The sequence below is a fragment of the Anopheles ziemanni genome, chromosome 2 (assembly GCF_943734765.1).
Source record: "Anopheles ziemanni chromosome 2, idAnoZiCoDA_A2_x.2, whole genome shotgun sequence".
Lineage (NCBI taxonomy): Eukaryota > Metazoa > Arthropoda > Insecta > Diptera > Culicidae > Anopheles > Anopheles ziemanni.
Window position 1 is genome coordinate 47347368 of NC_080705.1, and position 20821 is coordinate 47368188.

Genomic DNA, 20821 nt, shown 5'->3' on the forward strand with positions numbered 1-20821 from the left:
TGACCTAGAGGTCGTTACGCCAAGAAGAAGAAGAAGTTAATGATATGTGTCGACATCACCGAACATAATGAACTTTGAGTTCCAATGCTTTGTTATTTCAATATTAGCGTATTACTAATATTGGACGAGGCGAAGTTCGTAGGATCAGCTTATTTTAATTATAAACAGAATAAAGCCAGTTTTATTTGTTCATGTAATACGTGAAAGTATAAAATAAATTAAATGAAAAAAAAAACTTTTCAAAACAAAAACCTCCCCTAACCGTACTAAAAAAATAATGTATGTTACGTGACGTATGTATTCATGAACTAGTTTTTCGTCTTTGTCGTTAGTCGCATAACTTGTAGATGGCGATTAAATTTAGAGCACTAAAGCTTGCTGTAGACGTTACATATTAATCTGTACAGATGTTTGACGTCTACAGCTTTTCCTTTGCTCCTTCCAACATCCCTCGAGATATTCGGGATATCTGGAGGGATGTTGATGACAGACGAGGACGAGGAGAGAACAAAGGAAAGCTGCAGACGTCAAAGATCTGCACAGATTAATATGTGACGTCTACAGCCAACTTAACGATGTAAATGTGATATCAAAATGTTACATGTTGATGGTTTGGCTGAGCAAGAAATGACATTTGGTACCAATATTGACGACGACCAAATACAGCCTTAACGCAAAAAAAATACTTACTTTTCTTCAAATACACTTTTGTTGAATACGTTCACCTCACAGCAAGATATTTGCCACAGCCTCATTACTGTTTCATTCCTTTTAAAGGGTATTTGAGCAAACCTTTCTAGTGCCTCGTTGCCCTCTATCGCGATGAACATGACGGCACCTGTAATTGAAATTGTACATGATTGATGAGTTTTTTTCTAGCTGTTTCCTGCGAAGTTCCTTTGACGATTAAATTTAGTTTAATTTATCACATGCTACCGATTTATTTTAACAATTGTAAACTCTCATAATTTGTGTACACCTCCAGTATCGTTACCTTATGCCAAAACTGTATCTTAGTTGTAAGTATCTTGAATTGTGACAGCTGTCAGAATAAAACCACGAGGCGGATCTCTTCTGCAACCGACCTCCGACCAGAACGGTCGAACCTACGTATTTGTCCGTGTTCCTCTTGTGTGACCGAGACTCCTTGCTTTAACCTTCTAATTGTTTGAATCGTTACAGGGTTTGACAGGCCAACATACAACTGGGGCAACGTTCCTTCTAAATCGCACCTTCTTTCAAAACAATAACAAAATTGAAGTTCTAACGTCAACTGGGTTATCGATCAGCATCACGCTGTAACTTGACACGGAGGGCGTAACCGATCAGTGTCAAAAAGGAACTTGGCAATGAAATGAGCGTTCTAGACACGGCAGAAAATCATCACGCTTCTGATGTTTCATATTGTTGTACTTTTTTCATTGGAGTTTACCGCTGTATATATTTTAAAAATCGCGCGCTTTTTTGTACGTCTGGTTTCACATACCTGGTGAATTGCAAAGTGTAGCAAAAGTGTCTTGTGAAGATTCAAGTGAGAAATTACATTGTGTATTGAACAATGGAGGGTGAGAACGAATTCAACGAGTTCCTTGAGATAGAGATGTTGGATAGCGAAGAAGAAAACGAAGGTTTGCATTTGTATGAAAGCCTGATTCTCCATGGAATTCGATTATCCGGTGTCAGCCCAGTTCCGAACAACCCGGACAAATGTTTAAAGTATGTATGTAATGTAGTATGTATGTAATGTAATTCACCAGGTATGTGAAACTTAACGTACAAAAAAGCGCGCGAATTTTAAAATATATACAGCGGTAAACTCCAATGAAAAAAGTACAACAATATGAAACATCAGAAGCGTGATGATTTTCTGCCGTGTCTAGAACGCTCATTTCATTGACAAGTTCCTTTTTGACACTGACCGGTTACGCCCTCCGTGTCAAGTTACAGCGTGATGCTGATCGATAACCCAGTTGACGTTAGAACTTCAATTTTGTTATTGTTTTGAAAGAAGGTGCGATTTAGAAGGAACGTTGCCCCAGTTGTATGTTGGCCTGTCAAACCCTGTAATAATTTGTCTCGGTTTAGTGTTTTACACAATATGAATTTTCTTTTAATGTTTTTAACGATTCAAACAAGGTAAGTTGTGTGCTAGACGTATTTAACATTAAGCTGTTGTTGGAACACGGCCAGTCACAGACAATTTCTATTTTCCACCAGTACTTTGTTTTTTTTTCTACTGCAGGGAATGATGAGTTAAGTTTGCCACATACTTCTTCCGCCGCTTTTCCATTAACTATTTGACGTCCGCACAATTCACGGTGTCGTAACGCTTTACGACCGGCGCTTTTTCACTAGTTCCCCCGTATCTGGCCGCCCTGTTTGATCATTCTTTTTCAAACTTTATTAAGCTGGCTATAGACGTTACATATTAATCTGTACAGATGTTTGACGTCTACAGCTTTTCCTTTGCTCTTTCCAACATCCCTCCAGATATCCGAGTATTTGCGATATCTGGAGGGATGTTGGAAAGAGATAACGATTTGATTTTAATAACAATTAAAACGGAGTTTCATAACTGAATTACATTTGGGAAGGCTAGAAATAAGTAATACAACGAAAAACCCGATGTTTCGTGGATAATATTGCTCGTTTTGTTCGCGATTGTTGAGCAATGTAGAGGTCTCCAGATTTAAATTCGATTTCAAATATCAAGTTTGAAATTAGTAGCAATCGCTGCACGGTTCTGTTTGTTTCAATAATGTGAATGGCGAAAATTAACACAAAGGCTCTGGCTCATTTCCATGAACCGAAATCCGATGGACCTTTACTCATGCGCACACGTGCATAGAGCGATTAACGGCATTATTGCGGTAGTTGCGTTAATGTGAAGACGCGTTACTACCGTATTGCAGCCTGTAGCAATTCATCATTTTTAATCATTATTTCAATGTTGTTCTTTCATTTATTCAATTCTATAGCAAAAAGTACGAAAAACAAAGTAGAAGAAGAAGTTAAACGACAAATAAAGAAATTAATTAGTTTCATGTATGCAATTTCATTCCATTAGCTTCATGCAATTTCATTCCGCAATCAAAACAATACGCGGGAGCGGAGCAAAGTAGTGCGCCGTGATGGGAGAGAGAATGGAATGTCATGGAAAACGATGTCCATAATATTGGATGTTAAACCTCGGGCATCGCCAACTGACAAATAGCCCAGAGTGATTATTGCACTGACTTATCCTATCGAGACAACATGACGACAAAATAGTAGAAAAAGACGCATTGGTGAGAACTGAAGACGAGCTGGGAGAAAGATTGGGGCTGGATATAGTAGAGAGCGGAATACGAGAGCAACTATGTTTTTGCTCTCTTTTTCTGGCGCGCTTGGTGTGCGTGTCACCTCTGACTCAACGTTGTGAGCCTGTAATCCGACCCCCCGTTAAGCGGAAATCGGGGGGTCCGAAAGAAAAAGCCAAAAAACTGCTCGATATTCAGTGTACCGCCGTTCGCTGGGCGCCGTTCGTTGGGTTTGATCTATCGATATGGGAAGAGCGTTCGCGGTAGCTAATTCGAGTAGAAATTATTACCGATAGATAAAGTCCCAATCTGCAAGGTTTGGCTTAAAAGACCGAATGCCTCAATTTACGATGCAGAGTTGAGGAGTTTGAATGGTTTTTACTGCGCTTGGTTTCTGCTTGTGTCCGTGTAGTTACATACTGTCAAGCGGGATTAAAGTGCATTTCGTGCGATTTTCAATCTGGTTTTGAAGGTTCTTATTTTTCTTCCTTGCATTGTATTTCTGTCACAGCAAAACAGGCACGATACGAATCGTAAATATTTGATTGTTTATTCCGTGCAGCCGACTATCGTAGCATCATAGATCAGAGTTTTTTCATCGATACAATGAACGAAAAGGGTGAAAAATTCATCACAGTGAAGAAAAGAACAACTCGTAAGAAGGTTTGGCAACAGCAGACGACACAGCTGAGTTAGAGGAAATGTTCGGATCATTGTACGGAAGTTTGACTCAACGCAGTGATCCCGCTTTCATCTTCAGACATAATTGCTTATATAACAACCTGTGCTTTTTTTGTTTAATATCAGGGGAATCTTCGAAAGATCCGGGCGCGACTCCGAATGCCGGATTTTTCCGACCAAACCACCTGACGGGCGCTACCCGTTTCATCACTGGTCGTTACCGCGAGCTGTGAGCCAGTGGTTGTGGCATGGCTCATTAAAAAGCATTGACGCCGAAAGGCGCTTGGGCTCTCGCAAAGTTCTTGCGCTAGAAAGCTCCTGTCTGGCCACATCAGCTGCGCGACATCTGTGCCGGGTGCCACCTACAGGACGACCTTCCGCCGGTTAGCGGCCCGCTATCGTCAGAGGGCTGCGGCTAGTCTCATCGGATGTCACCTCCCCATGCAGCGTGACTGCCCCTACTTCTGGAACGGGTGGTGGTGCAGTAGCCCGCCTCCTCGTTCCTCGGCTCGGCTACGGTCCTCGGGATTGGCGCGAGGCTGTGTACTGTTGCTATAGACAACTCCTTCCGCCGCGGGGGCGAATTCCGGCACCGATCAGCATGGCTGCTGCGGCTCGTAGGACGATGGCTAGTGCTGCTGCTATCGTCAACGCTACGGACAATAATGTGTGCTTGACGAAGACATCCGGCAAGGTTCAAGTTGTGTGTTTGAACTAGTTTTAAAAAAAGCAGCATTCACATAATGGATCTCTCCGGAAGAGCTACAAACATACACAGTGATAGTTAGACCGTGGCTCAGGCCGCATCGAAAAATTTGGCCAACAATCCACTCCAGAAACTGTAACAATTGTGTTTTTGTATTACTGGATTGAAAATAAATAAAAAATCTGGCTGTTGGAAGGCTGTTGGAAAGTATTGGAATTAGCCTCATTCCGTCATTATCATTTTTATGCCAAGAATCATGTCAGAAGATCAAGTATTATTAAACACCGTTCTTACGGTTTAGAACGATACATTTATTGTTTTGTAGTCGTGCGAGCGTTTGGAATATGTATTTAAAAATACATACTCAGAACAAAAAACTTGTAATAAAATGTTCTACATATTGAATTGCATGCACTTGCTCCATTTATATATGATAACTGAATGAACATAATTGTCCAATCGAATGGTCTAGTGGTTAGGGGAGCTGAACACGAAATATGCAGTCGATGGTTTGATACACATGCAGGTATGTAATAAAAATTTACTAATACATATACGAAAATCTACATGCTTTCAGAAAACGAAACTCTACAACAACACGTAGTAGTCAAAGCAATGACGAAGGACAGAGACGTGGGTGTTCGAAAAAAGGAGGGACAATTTTTTTCGTTCGAATTTTCGAAATCCCCACTTTTTGACATATGCGGTCTTTTAACCGTGTTATTTAGACGTCTTTTAATGGTCTTTTAATCGATTAAAAGACCACTAAAAGACGTCTTTTAAAGTGACGTTTGCAGCTTGGGGTGATACCGATCGATACCCAAGCTGCAAACGTCACTTTAAAAGACGTCTTTTAGTGGTCTTTTAATAGATTAAAAGACCGTTAAAAGACGTCTAAATAACACGGTTAAAAGACCGCATATGTCAAAACGTGGGGATTTCGAAAATTCGAAATAAAAAATTGTCCCTCCTTTTTTCGAACACCCACGTCTCTGTCCTTCGTCATTGCTCTGGTTGCTACGTGTTGTTGTAGAGTTTCCTTTTCTGAAAGCATGTAGATTTTCATATATGTATTAGTAGATTTTTATTACATACCTGCATGTGTATCAAACCATCAACTGCATATTTCGTGTTCAGCGCTCCTAACCACTAGACCATTCGATTGGACAATTCTTTTTAGTCAGTTGCCATATATAAATGGAGCAAGTGCAATACGTAGAACATTTTATTACAATTTTTTTCCGGTTATGTCTTTTTTAAATACATATTCTAAACACTCACACAACTACAAAATAACAAATGTATCGTTTTAAACCGTAAGAACGGTGTTTAATGATTCTTCGCATAAAAATGATGATGACAAAATGAGGCTAATTCCAATACTTTCCAATAGCCGCTTTGAGAAAATATTTTGCGGATTTTTTATTTATTTTCAATCTAGTAAAACAAGAAACACAATTGTTACATTTCGAGCAATCGAGGTGGACAAATTATTCAACATTCATATCGGCAGTCACGCATCGACATCGTTCGATATATCCTCCGCTAAGAACGCGATAACACCAATTATCAGCTCATGCAAATCTTTTGTATCAAGATGTTCCACATCAAGTGTTTCATTTGATTCCCCTGCGCATGACACAGTTGGTTGAGTCCGTTCGAAACATCCTCCTGCTGGGGTGGATTTTGCGCATTGTTGGGCAAATCGTCCTCACGACGGAAGGAGTTGACGGAGTGTGTTGTTGTTGAGTTGTTGTGAACACAGCACCATTGCACAGCACACAGCCTCGCGCCGATCCCGAGGACCGTAGCCGAAGCAGCAGGCAACCGAGGAACAAGGAGGCGGGCTGCTGCACCACCAGCCGTTCCAGAAGTAGGAGCTGTGACGCTGTACGGGAGGTGACAGTCGACGAGACTAGCCGCAGTCCTCTGACGGCGGCGAAGGAAGCGGCCGTCTCGGAGGCCTCGACGTCGGGCCGCTAACCGGAGGTAGGTTGTCCTGTAGGTGCCAGCTGATGCGTTCAGACAGGAGCTTTCTAGCGCAAGAGCTTTGCGAGAGCCAGGCGGCTTTGGGCGTCAATACTCTTCAATGAGCCATGCCCCAACCACTGGCTCAAACCTCTTCTTTCGATCTTTCGAAGATTCCCTTGATGTTAAACAAAAAAAAACACTGATTGTTATACAAACAATTATGGCTGAAGATGAAAGCGGGATCACTGCGTTGAGTTAATCTTCCGAACGATGATACGAACATTACCTCTGCCTCAGCTGTGTCGTCTGCTGTTGCCGAACCTTCTTGCAAGTTGTTGTTTTCTTCACTGTAATTAATTTTTTCACCCTCTTCGCTCATTGTATCGATTGGATGCTTTAAAATACACTGATCTGTGATGCTACGATAGTCAGCTGCATGAAATAAACAACCAAATATTTACGATTCTCATCGTGCCTGTTTCGCTTTGACAGAAATACAATGCAAGGAAGAAAAATAAGAACCTCCTAAACCAGATTGAAATTTACACGAAATGCACTTAAATCCCGCTTGACAGTATGTAACTACACGGACACAAGCAGAAGCCAAGTGCAGTAAAAACCATTCAAACTCCTCAACCCTGTATTGTAAATTGAGTCAATCGGTCTTTTAAGCCAGACCTTGCAGATTGGGTATGGACTGAAGTCTTGCGTTCGCGATAGGCACCATAGCCCGCCGCAGATGCCGCGATAGCAAAGGAGCGCCTTTTTGTGCGATCGTACGAGCGCGACAATGTGCGTGTGGATGTTTTTTCCCGTTCGTACGGCGCATTTCACACGCAGAGTGATTTTGACACATCGAAGTAAACAAAGCAGCACGGTAAGTTCGCTAAAGTTTTTCGCTGATAATTACATATTATTTATACATTTCAGCTGTTATAGGTTAATATTTCGCTGCATCAATCAACATTCAACCGATCAACATACGATTCTGACCAGTTCGCGACGTCATTCTACCGTCGGACGATACTGCATCAGGTCGACGCGCGCCTGCGTTTCCTTGCAATGAAACCTTAGCAGTGAAAACGTAAACAATGAAGTAAGCTGTGAAGTGTTGTGTTTCATTTGAAGTAGGTTACCTTTTTTTAAAAACTCTTTTCTGTTCGTACAGCATCGTGAATTTTATATGCGTATAAGGTGAGGTTTTTCCCTTTTGATTACATCAAAGCACAGCGTCCAGCTAACATGTACAAGCTACCGTTTTGCGAAGAAGCCAAGTCGTGTGTTTCGTGTCAGATCGACACGCGCATCGACCTGTTAGTTAGCAGATTAGCAGAGGAAACATTGGAAACAATCAGGTAAGCTTTGAAGTGAAAGTCTTCTTAACTGAAATACACTAACATTACATCGTTGCAATTGTCTTCTGTGTTTCTAGCTTCATGGCCGGTACAAAATCTCTTAAATTACTAGCGTTTTGCGTTGGTACATCCAGCGGTTCAACACATACGCACGATAAATCTCGTAGCGTTAGATATTTAACAACGGAACCTTCCGGAAATATACAGGTGAGCGTAAAGCGAAAGTTTGTTCGTTGTCATAATGTTGCTATTGTTATGTCTATTGTGTTCTTCCAGTTCAACTGAATGTTTTCGAATGTGCTGCGTGCAACAACTTCATATTTTGATATCATCTTAAATAAGCAGTGCTACGCTTCTTGGAACATAACTAAGCTATTCTTCGTTCAATTTTAGATCATCCACCGTGTATGACATCAACTCATGTACGATGTACCTGGAATGTTTGACCTATTAGACAAAACCACATACGATTCGAAGGATACGATAAGTATAGTAAACGAACCTGACGAGGAGATCTATGGGTAAGCTATAATTTTATCGCTTGTTTAAAATACGATTAAGAAACGGATGACTGTCTTAACCCACTATAATTCATAATAACTTTGCAACCACCACATACGACCTTGATTATATGATCCAACCACTTAGAACCTACAGTGTTTTCCTAATAAGGAGCATATTGTTTTATTTTAATTGATATTAACTTTATCAAATATTATAAACTTAATAAACCAATTAGACTTGCCACAAACAATTTAGCTGAGATGGTTGGAATATCAATGTTCCGTGATAGTATCGGAAAGGCATTGCATTGATATTTATTGAAATGTTATTCTTTTCTTTAAATTAAATGCTATAAGACTAATTGAATTGGGTAAAACTTTATTTGGTAACTAATATTTTCGAAACATTCTAGATAATTTCGTCATCGATGCGCGTTTGAAATTTTGCGAATGACCTAATGTCTGGTACTTTCAACAGCACCACTTGATGATCCTCAACATCATCATAGCGGATTGACGGGCAGATCATATGGTAAGCTATTTGTTATATTTACTATCATAGTAATAAGGATCATACCCCAAACCTAAGCTTTATAACTTTTAAAGCACCAATTTGCTAACACTGCATTTGCAAATCGTGAATATCCGATACCACAGATGATTTCGTGTATCAACTGTGTTTAGTTGATATCGTAAATAATCAATAACAACTCTGCTGGCGTTAACTTAGAATATCAACTCAATGACGATTTTTACAGATAAACATTTATGTATTCAATTGTTTTCTTTTTTTCGTTTCAAATTTACCATTGGATGCCGAAGATCGCGTAATTCAACTGTAAGCAACCAAAAAATCGGTAAATAAATTGTAAAAAAGGAAATAATTTTCGTTCAGCGTATTTATTCGGCGCATGGACTGTGACGTCACAGCCAAGCGTCGGAGTGAAAGAAACAAATACACCGCGGGGAAAAGTAACTCAAGGCCCTGGGGCTCTCGCGCGCTCACCGCTGAAATAGCCCGCGAAGACGCTGCAGCATGCTATCGCGGGGAGTTGTCGCTTCCGGCTATTATTTGCAGATAGCCGGCTATAACCCGCTCAACTCAACGTTGTATACCCTTCATGGGGCAGTTGGTCAACACGGTTGCGCCGTTGCGCCGAAAAGAAGATGGCTTCATTTTCATTGGTAAAATAATCATTAAAAAAAGGTAAAATGTTGCTGAATTGATGATGTTTATGGCCCACCTCATAACCCTGCACAGGATTAAGATGAGGCGGATTGTCTTTAAGATACATAGTATAAAACAAAAAAATATCATTAATTTATTATAAAATCAAAATAACATATTATGAATGGGTGATATGAGAATCACACTACAAAGTCTTCGTAAGGATGATAGGTTGCTCGCCTGTAGAGATCAACTCAAAACAAATCCTTACAAGGTGAGTGACAAACAAGTGCATTTGACGCGCGCGTGTCTCAATTCTGTGCAGCCTCTGACAATAAGAAAACAACCAAGGTAAAAATTTCATTAAGTTTGTTTCTTAATTATCATCATCATCTATGATTGACGAATGCTGTGTACACATATGATACTTTCTATCCAACTAACTAACGTACTCTATCCTGAACCAAACTACTTCTAACATATGCCGCACACAATCTTTTGAACTCAGGTAGTGTACTCGCACTGACAATTATGATTGGTAGTTTATTATAGTACTGAACACCTTTATAGAACAAAGAATTCTCGGTTCGTTAGCTCTCCGGGTAAAGTGAAGATGGATATCACAGCCTCGTTCCACTCTCTCGCTCAAATATCCAGGTAGATGACCTTTAAGAAGCTTATGGACGAATTTCATGGTGCGGTACAAAACTCTTTGTTTAACTGACATCAATTGCAGAATGTTAACCATTGTCTAAGACGATGTGAACAGATTACAGCCCAATACATGGCTTTATTTTGCAATACAGAGCCAAACGACACAGGCACTGAAATTCTTATTTACTGCCAACATTTTCGTATCGCCAAAAACTCGTATGAAAAGTGCCACTAAGATTCCTGAAATTCATAACAATGTGCAAAGTTCTTCTTACTCCATAGAAGCTGGGATGCGAGTGTCAAAAGTGAAGAAGTATTTGGAAATATTTATAGCGTATTTCGCGACGACCGCGATTGTCTGCATTCAGAAAAGAAGTCGGGTGGAGGAGCACTTTGGTCTGTGAATGGGGTAGGATCCGACGCCTCCTGAAGGCTATATAGATTCTCCTACCCAACTCCTATTCTGGTATGTCCAAGCCATACAGACCGTGTACATGTAGCCCCGCTTATCCGGGTCCAATCCCACCCCCTTTGGAGGATGGGGTTGCATGCCTAAGGTAGAAGGGCGGTGAGCAGTCCGGGTTGCCGGGCTGCTTGAACGCCTGGGGGGCAACCAGGCGCAACCAAAGCAGCTTTGGCAGCCACTGGGTCGCAGGGCCAGTCACCCGGCCCCAGTACCTCCGACTACAGAAAGACGAACGAATATACGGAACGGATTCAACGGTAACGGACCTATGCAACGCCCCCGGACAACGATTAAAATGGGCTCATGGAACGTACGCACAATGTATAGAACCGGAGCCTTGAAACAATTGGACGAAGAACTAGCCAAGCTAAACATGGACATCGTCGCACTACAAGAGATACGCTGGCTAGGTAGTGATGTGCAGAATAGGCGTGGCAGTAGCTACGACAACTACTACAGCTGCCACGACCGCCACCACATGCTCGGCACGGGCTTCGCCGTAGGTCAACGCGCGAAGTCCGCAGTCATTGATTTCAAGGCTATAAACGATAGGCTATGCTACCTGCGCATGCGAGGCAAATTTTATAATATAAGCCTCATTAACGTTCATGCCCCTACCGAAGACAAAGATGAAGAGAAGAAGGACCTGTTTTACGGCCGCCTCGCGAAACTCTATGAAAGTTGCCCCAGGTATGACCTCAAAATCATCCTGGGGGACTTCAATGTAAAAGTCGGTAGGGAGTCGATGTACCGCCAGTACATCGGAACCCACAGTGTACACGAGCACAGTGATGAAAACGGTAGTAGATTGGTCCAGTTCGCAGCAGCGAGCAATCTGGTCATCGGAAGTACCAAGTTTGCGCGACGGGACATCCACAAAATCACGTTTATCCCCGGATGGAGCCACTTCCAACCAGATCGACCACGTGTTGATAAATCGCCGCTACCAATCGAGTCTGTTAAACGTCAGAACTTATAGAGGGGCCAACATCGATTCTGATCATTACCTGGTTGGCTAAATGATAAGATGCAGGATCGCCTGCCCACGAGCCAACGTGGGTAGAAACAACACGCAGACACGATACAAAACGGACTCTCTTAAGGACAGTCGAGTCCAACTCTCCTACCAGGGAGCCATAGATGAATCTCTACTACTGCAAAAAGGAGAATCAGATACGAGCGGGAGATGGGATGCTCTAAAAACAACGATCACGAACTGTGCCAAAAACATTTTAGGAGAACGTCGTGGCAACACCAGATCTGGCTGGTACGACGAGGAGTGTAGACTTGTGAATGAACGCAAAACTGCGCATACCGAGCAATGCAGCAGAAACAAAGAACACGGGCATGCGCAGAAGAATATCACCGGTTTAGACGTGAAGAGAAATTAGTTTTCAAGCGGAAAAAGCAACTGTGGGAGGACGCTAAAATGCAAAAACTCGAGGAAACCAGAGTGCGTTACGGACCCACAAGATAGTTTTACCAAGCGATAGCAAGCCACCGAAGCACCTTTACTCCGAAGGTGACCTGCTGTCACAGTAAGGATGGAGATCTGGTCAGCAACCAGCCAGAGGTCCTCTCGCGGTGGGCTCAGTACTTCGATGAATTACTAAATGATCAGTTTAACGAGCAGCTGGAGGCTCCACCAGCAGATGAAATCATGCTTCAGCCACCTAGCATTGAAGAAACACGAAAGGCTATCCGTCGCCTCAAGAACAATAAGTCGCTTGGCACGGACGGAATAACAGCCGAACTGATAAAAAACGGAGGCGCAAATCTAGAGAACGAAATTCATCGACTGATATCTGAGATATGGGATAGCGAATCGATGCCTTGTGATTGGAATATTGGTATCATCTACCCCATATACAAAAAGGGAGATAAGTTAGACTGCAATAACTACAGGGGTATTACGGTGTTGAATACTGCCTACAAAATATTCTCCCTCGTTCTTCAAGAACGACTTGACCCATACGCTGAAGGGATAGTAGGAAACTATCAGAGGGGATTCCGAAGAGGGAGATCAACCACTGATCAGATCTTCACCATACGGCAAGTCTTGGAGAAGATGGCAGAGTACCAACAAAACACTTTCCATCTCTTCATTGACTTTAAAGCCGCATATGATAGCATAGCCAGGGTAAACTGTATCAAGCCATGAGCTCATTTGGAATCTCGGCTAAATTAATCAGACTTGTAAGAATGACCATGACCAACGTTACTTGTCAGGTGAAGGTGGATGGAAAACTCTCAAGTTCCTTTGCTACCACCAAGGGACTGCGCCAAGAGGATGGGCTTGCCTGTATACTCTTCAACCTAGCGCTAGAGAGGGGCATCCGAGACTCGGAGGTGGAAACTTCGGGGACCATCTTCTATAAGTCAATACAGATCCTGGCATACGCTGATGATATTGATATTATTGGTAGAAGACTCTCCTATGTAGCAGATGGTATGCTTCTGAAGGATCGAGCAAGCGGCGAATAACCTCGGACTGCAGATAAACGAGGGAAAAACCAAGATGATGGTGGCACCATCAGCGGCCCTGCCAACAATTGCCGAAAGCCTACGCGGGGGTGACGTACAAGTAGGTGAACGCACTTTTGAAGTCGTCCAAAATTTCACCTACCTTGGGTCAAAGGTCAGCACCGACAACAACATTGAAGATTAAATTCGCGCTAGGGTGCTGGCAGCCAACCGGTCATATTACAGTCTGAGAAATCTCTTCCACTCACGATACCTGTCAAGACAGTCGAAGCTGGGACTATACCGGACATACATGGTACCAGTGCTCACATACGACATCGAGACATGGACTCTGTCCAAATCTGACGAAACACTCTTAGCCGTGTTCGAGAGGAAGATGCTCAGGAGGATTTTTGGCCCCGTATGTGAGGAGGGACAATGGAGGAGCCGCTATAATGACGAGCTCTACGAGCTGTACGGTGACCTCACTGTCGTACAGCGAATTAGACTCGCCAGGCTCCGGTGGGCTGGTCATGTCATTAGAATGGCACCGGACGACCCAGCCCGTAAAGTCCTTTTAGGCTGTTCCCAAGGACAGAGGAGGCGTGGTAGGCCTAAATTGAGGTGGAAGGATGGCGTAGACGAAGCCGCCAATAAAGCCGGGACACGGAATTGGACCAACGTGGCGAGCGACCGTGAGCGGTTTCGGATGGAGCTTCGTCAGGCCAAGACCGCTCAGCGGTTGTAGCGCCACATAAGTAGGTAACTAGGAGGAGTACTTATAGCAATATTAGTCTAATTCAAATCTGAACTCATCCCCGCTAGGAAATTTGCTGAACCATGTTCAAGGTTGGGTTAAGATGCATCTTCTGGGTGAAACACATGTATTCATCTCAGTATATTTTCCACCACACACTGCACGAAAAGAGGCTTATGAACTTTTCTTCAATACCGCAGACGAAATGATGTCCAGTTTGCTTCCTGCGGTAAAAGTCCATATATATGGTGACTTTAACCAGCGCACCATTGATTTCATTCCAGATACAGAAAACGAAAGTATTCTGATTCCACTGATTGGTGAAAATGAAACACTTGAGTATTTCTTTGAAAAAACTGATAATTTTGGTCTAAATCAGATTAATCATGTTAAAAATACGCAAAATTCTTCTTCTTGGCGTAACGACCTCTTGGTCATGCCTGCCCGTTAAGGGCTTACGAGACTTGTTTCCCTGTTGTACGTGGATAGTCAGTCCTCTCGTACAGGGGAGGGTCCGGTCTCGGTTGGGATTCGAACCCACGCTGTCGAGGTGCTGAGCCTCGGCGCTCATGGGCCGATTTTCTAACCGGCGCTACCGCTCGGCTGTCGCGGACCCCCACCCGGACGCAAAATTGTTACCTAGATTTTCTCCTCACTAACATCTATGAAGACTTTTACGTTACTCAATCCTTATCCCCTCTTTGGAAGAACGAACCATTTCACACTGCCATAGAGTTTTCGTTATTTATACATCGGCCTTCTGAATGTGAATTCGAACTCGTGTATCAATATCATCTCGCAAACTACTCTGAAATTAAGCATAAACTTAAACTGATAAACTGGCAGATACTTTCAGCATCCGCAGAATCTGTTGAAACTGCAGTTCAAGAATTTTATAAAATACTTGATGATATTGTAGTTGAACATGTACCATCTAAATCTGTTAGGCGAAACTGCAGAATAAGCCAACCAGTTTGGTTCAACAAAGGACATAAAACATCTGAAGAATCGGAAGCAAAATGCACATAAATTTTATAAACAAAATAGGAACGATAGGAACCTTGCAAATTACCTTAATATTTGCAACCAACTCAATCTGGCAATCCAATTTGCATACGAGGAATACAACTCAAAAATAGAGTCAGAAATAAAAACACGACCCAAGTCATTCTTCAAATTTGTCTGAACCAAACTTAAATATAACAACTTTCCATCCAAAATGACTCAATCGGTTAAAACTCGTTCGACATCTGCAAACTTTTCTTTTTTTTCTTCGAAACAATATATACAACATTCTCTGGCATAGATCGCGATCGCGAATATTTTGATTTCTATCCCGACTTTGCTGAAATCGTCAATGTGAGTGCAGTAAAAAAAACAGGATATACTAGAAGCTATAAATAAATTGGATGCCTCTAAAGGTTCTGGCCCTGATGGGATCCCACCGATCTTCCTAATGAATATTAAAGAAGAGATTATTTTACCCTTACTTTTTATTTTTAATTCCCAACATATTCCCACAACACTGTAGAAAAAGTCTTTTCTAATTCCAATCTTTAAAAGTGGCATGAAATCTGATACCTGCAATTACCGCGGCATCGCAATAATGTCATGCATACATAAACATATTGAATCCATCATTAACAAAAAATTTTTTGATCAAACCAAACACAAATTAACCACTATGCAGCACGGATTTTTCAAAGGACGCTTAACCTCTACAAATCTTCTCGAGTTTGTTGATTATTCTTTGACAGCGATGGCCAATGCTAACTATGTAGAAACTCTTTACACAGATTTTAGTAAAGCTTTCGATCGCATTGATATAGCTCTGTTATTGTTTAAATTACAAAATTTTGGAGTTAAACCTAACTTTCTAAAATGGCTAGAGTCTAATCCAACTGATCGTAAACAAATTGTTACATTCAATGGGAAACAAGGCGATCCCATATCAGTCACCTCTGGAGTCCCTCAAGGCTGGCATCTAGGCCCACTTCTTTTCATCATGTTTGTTAATGATATTTCATTTTGTCATCCAGAATGTGAAAATGTTTATGTACGCTGATGATATGAAACTCTTTCTGGAGATCAAAGAAGTTAACGATATCGAGCTATTTCAGGAAGAAATCAATAAATTCTACACCTGGTGTAATAAAAGCCTGTTAAAATTGAATATTGGAAAGTGTCACTCTCTCACTGTAAGCAGGAAGCGTAAAAGATGCAGGCTGTGAAGCGAACAGGAAGTTTTGCAAAGATTGTTTGCTAATATTTTTTTCTAATGAAATTGAATAAGAAAAGATTACTTTAATACATAATATTCTTTGCAGATATCCAGAAAAGTCGTAATAGCAGCACGAAGTCCGGGTGGAGGTAGACGGGCAGGTTTGTCCGATTATTCGAAAAGTAATTGCGAAGAGAAGGAAGTGAATGCGGTATCAGCTGTTCAAAGCCCGTTCGTGTGTGTGTATGTAGATGTCCGTTTCGATCATGGCTTCCACCCAACATGTGACGCGGTTTTCGGTCCGACTGGCTGGAAAAACACCGGGTATCCCTTCGCTAAGCAAACTGCCGCTGCGCCCCAGGCGAGCAAGCGTTCAAAGGGGGTTAGCTGATCCGTTGTAACGACGTGGAATTGTCCGATCAAGCGCGAAGGTAGCTTGACCGTGTGCGTCAGTCGTCTCCAACGCGAACACCTTTTACTGTGCACTTGACTCCTTCGGCTTTAGTATCAACGTGTTCGGTCCGGGCCGTGACTATGCCGACACCGGAGAAAACAACGTGTGATGCTAAAACCTGGACTTGACGATAACCGAGAATTCGGTCCACGACGTGACTATGCCGCCAACGGAAAGAGATTCCAACGAATTATCGTTACGTCTTTCGGATAGGGTTAGGAAGCTGGCTTTCGGTACGATCGGTCCGCGCCGTGACTACGCCGACAACGGAGAAATCGCTACCGAGGATGGGAAGAACTTTGGATCTTTCGAGAGTTTGGTCCGTGCCGTGACTACGCCGACGCCGGAGGAGACGCTCTCGAATTTTCCTGAGTCTTTGGACTGGGATAGGAAGGTTGATTCGGTACGATCGGTCCGCGCCGTGACTACGCCGACAACGGAGAAATCGCAACCGGGTTGGAATAGGACTTGCGGATTTTCCGAGAGTTTGGTCCGTGCCGTGACTACGCCGACGCCGGAGGGGACGCTCTCGAAATTTCCTGAGCCCTTGGGGTAAGGAGGGAATTGAACTTGTGGATTTCCTGAGAGTTTGGTCCGTGTCGTGACTATGCCAACGCCAGAGGGGACGCTCTCAAAATTTCCTAAGTCCTTAGGGTAAGGTTGCTGAAAGGGTAAAAAAATTATTAGACCGATCTTCCTTTCCTCGCAAGTGTCGAGGTTGAGATGATGAGAACATCCACGAGCCTCGTACCAAGACGGTCAAGGTGACAGCCTCGGATGGATTCCCATGAAAGTCTGATTTTATTCCAAATTTCTCGGTCTTATATACCTAAATGGTTTCTATGAACTAAAGAGCGCGAGCGAGATAAAGGATCTCGCTCCAGAATCCAGATTTGTTTGCAGTTGCGTTAGATTAGCGTAAATTCCTGTTCCAACTTGTTCATTCATGTTCGTTCGAACATATTCGCAGTTGTTCTGTTGAACTTCGAAAGTGCCATTTGTGACTACATTGTTGTCTAGGCTTAGATGCTTATGTTTTGGCCTGACTCACTGACTTTCGCATGATTTGGTCATGCGTTACTATGTTTCAATTTGAATTTAGTTCTTTCGTCATAGGCTTCAATGTTGTGTTTAGCCTGCCCTTGATTCAATGTCACGTATTCGGATCTTATGCAGGCCATGTACTTGAACCCTTATGTCGATCGCGTAAACAATTGAAGATTGTTTATCGACGCGTTCTTGCTTCGCTCGATCGTTCGTTCTTTCTACAATGTTGTTTCGTTGGAATTCGGTTATCTGGATTTGTGCTTGTTAAAAAATTAACAAGTTAAATAAGTAAAATTAATTAAATTTAAATTGTAAAAATTCTTTCTACAGACTTCTCGACTTTGTGGCCTTAAGCGATCTTGCTTTCCCTGCCTTTTGCTCCCGCGCTTTGAGTAAACCATGTTTTGATTTAATTATTGATGTTTGTCGCGCCATACGTTTAGCGGTGTCGTTGCACGCATGCTTACACATCTTGTTCCCGATGAATCGTATCCGGGAAGTCAAATGTATTTTGGTCCACGATTGTACTTGGTACCGAAAGTAACAATCGTTTCCTTTACCGTAATCTACATGCGAGTTTGCATTGGTGCAACGACAGCGGTAATCGCTGTTTCCATGCTTTGCGTTTATCCTAAATTTTACTCGTGGTTGTTCTGTGTTAGACCAACAAACCTTTTCTGACCAATTCAAGCATTTTATGGCCATCTTGTTGGTTTTTCGTTCCTTCCTTTACTTTCATTTTCTTGTCTGTGTGGTCTGTGTATACATTTTATATTTTGACATGCCAATTCGAGAACCAATTTTTTAACTCGAACGAGACCTATCGTCTGCCCGTAACATCCGTTGTCCATTGTGACGCCGATTAAGAAGACAGCAGGTCACTCGACCACACAGACAATCTTGCCTTCAGCGGAGAAGAGCTCCGAGGAAACCATCATTTACCCTGCACCCAATTCAGTCTCCATTCTTACCAAGAGAATTGACGAGATCGGCGAAAAGGTTGAACTCATGGCTTCCGAATTGGACCGAGAGCGGGAATCTCTTCGGGCGCTGGAGGCGCTGCTCAGCGAGGAAATTGAACTCCTGGTTACCGAATTGGACCGAGACCGTAAATCTCGACAGGCACTGGAGGTGTTGCTCATGAGGGGTACGCAACAAAAACAGCAGCAGCAGCAGCAGCAGCAGCAGTACTTTGTCCAGCAAGAACAGCAGCAGCATCAAGAGCAAACTGACGCGGTTTACACGATCGTAAAGAGAAGGCGCAGGGGTAAGCGTAAGGGTAAGGGCAACCCATCGAAGGCTATACAAGAGACTGTCTTTCTAGCTGGCGAGAAGTTTCCACGAAAGAAACGCGTGAAACCGGAAGCGATCTGTGTGTCCCCAGCTCCCGGGGTGGGATATGAAGAGATATATTTCGCAGTACGGAACGACCAAAAGATCTCAAAGTTTATCAAGAAGGGAAACCGAACCGCGAAAGACGAGCTTGTGATGGTCCTTACGCGAGATGCGGATGGCATGGCCACTAAAAAAAATTCTAGAAGAGATCGTTCCAGTAGGGTGTAAAGTGTCCCTCTTGGTAGAGTCCGTGAGCATTGTCATCCGAGGGATCGACATGCTCACATCAAAGCAGGAAGTAACTGTGGCCATGGCTGAAAAGCTGAATATCCCAGTTGCTGCTGAAGCGGTCCGACTACGAAGATATGCCCAAGGCGATCAGAAGGCTATGGTGCGAGTTCCGAAGAGACTCGTCGACGCCATCGTCGGTAGTAGATGGAAGATCGGCTATTCAGTCTGCAGGATACAGGGAGCAGAACAGCAACGCCTAGAGGATGTCCAGTGCGTTAAATGCCTCCTTCGTGGGCACTACGCTCGTGATTGCAAGGGCCCAGACCGCTCCAGAATATGTCGTCGGTGCGGAACGGAAGGCCACAAAGCTAAGGGCTGCAACAAAGCGGCGAAGTGCATAACCTGCGGTGGGCCACCACACGGGAGCTGCACAATGTGGATACCAGCCATCATTTTCGCAGTAATTCAACTAAATCTGCGGCAGAGCCGGGTGGCTCAGGACCTGCTCACTCAGCTTGCTCGTGTGAAAGAGTCGGACGTTGCTCTATTGTCCGACTTCTACCGCTTGCCCCAAAATAACTGGGTTGCAAACACTGTGACTACGACGGCGATAGTAGCACTTGGAAATCACCCGGTACAAAAAGTGCACTGCGTGGTAGAAGGTATGGTGGCGGCTGACGTGAACGGCATCACGTTTGTTAGCTGCTACGCTTCCCCCGCGTGGGATTTGGCGAGGTTTCGGACTCTCATGGAGGCGATTGTGTCGGCGGTACGCGGATGTCCACGAATTGTTCTTGCAGGTGACTTCAACGCGTCGGCCGTGGACTGGGGTCGTCGAAATACTTGCCGTCGAGGAGAAGAACTAATTGCGACGGCTGAACTGCTCGGTGTAAGATTGCTGTAGGGTACGGCCTACTCCGGAACTTGTTAGAAAAGGAGGATAGTGAGAAGAGGAAACGGGTCCAAATATTCTGGGTTTGTCCAACTGTACCGGAGAACGCAAGTGTAGTGTCCACAGATCGCTACCCGCCAGGGACTTTCTGTGGATTACACTGCTAGGTATGTTGGGGACAGAGCCTAACAAAAACATCAGTTGTTTCTCAAGTAGTATATAGTATTATATATATTTTATAGAGGCTTTGAGCCGGGTGGCTTCTTTCACCTCTCAGTGTTGTTTCTCAAGTAGTAGTAGTAGTATATATATTTTATAGAGGCTTTGAGCCGGGTGGCTTCTTTCACCTCTCAGTGTTGTTTCTCAAATAGTAGTATACATGTATTATAGAGGCTTTGAGCCGGGTGACTTCTTTCACCTCTAGTTGTTTCTCAAGTTGGGTTTATTTGGTTTTCTGAACGCCTTTAACCTTCAGGTCTACGACCAAAAATACCTACGTTAACATACGACCGCCTACCCGGGTAGGCCATACGTTTTGTATGGGGGTTTGCATTTTGCTGTGCTTCAAAGCTAATATCTTTTGTTCTAGATGACGTAGTGAGTTGAAATTTTCAGTAA

General features: G+C 43.1%; 1 protein-coding gene across 1 annotated transcript in view; it reads right to left on the reverse strand.

The window, feature by feature from the left end:
- The window catches only part of LOC131293685 (potassium channel subfamily K member 16), a 73401-nt gene that overhangs the window by 30294 nt on the left and 22286 nt on the right, over window positions 1-20821 (reverse strand). The window contains exon 2 of the mRNA XM_058321760.1: window positions 691-838. Within this exon, the coding sequence (XP_058177743.1) occupies window positions 691-838 (148 nt within the window). The remainder of the gene's footprint in view (window positions 1-690; window positions 839-20821) is intronic.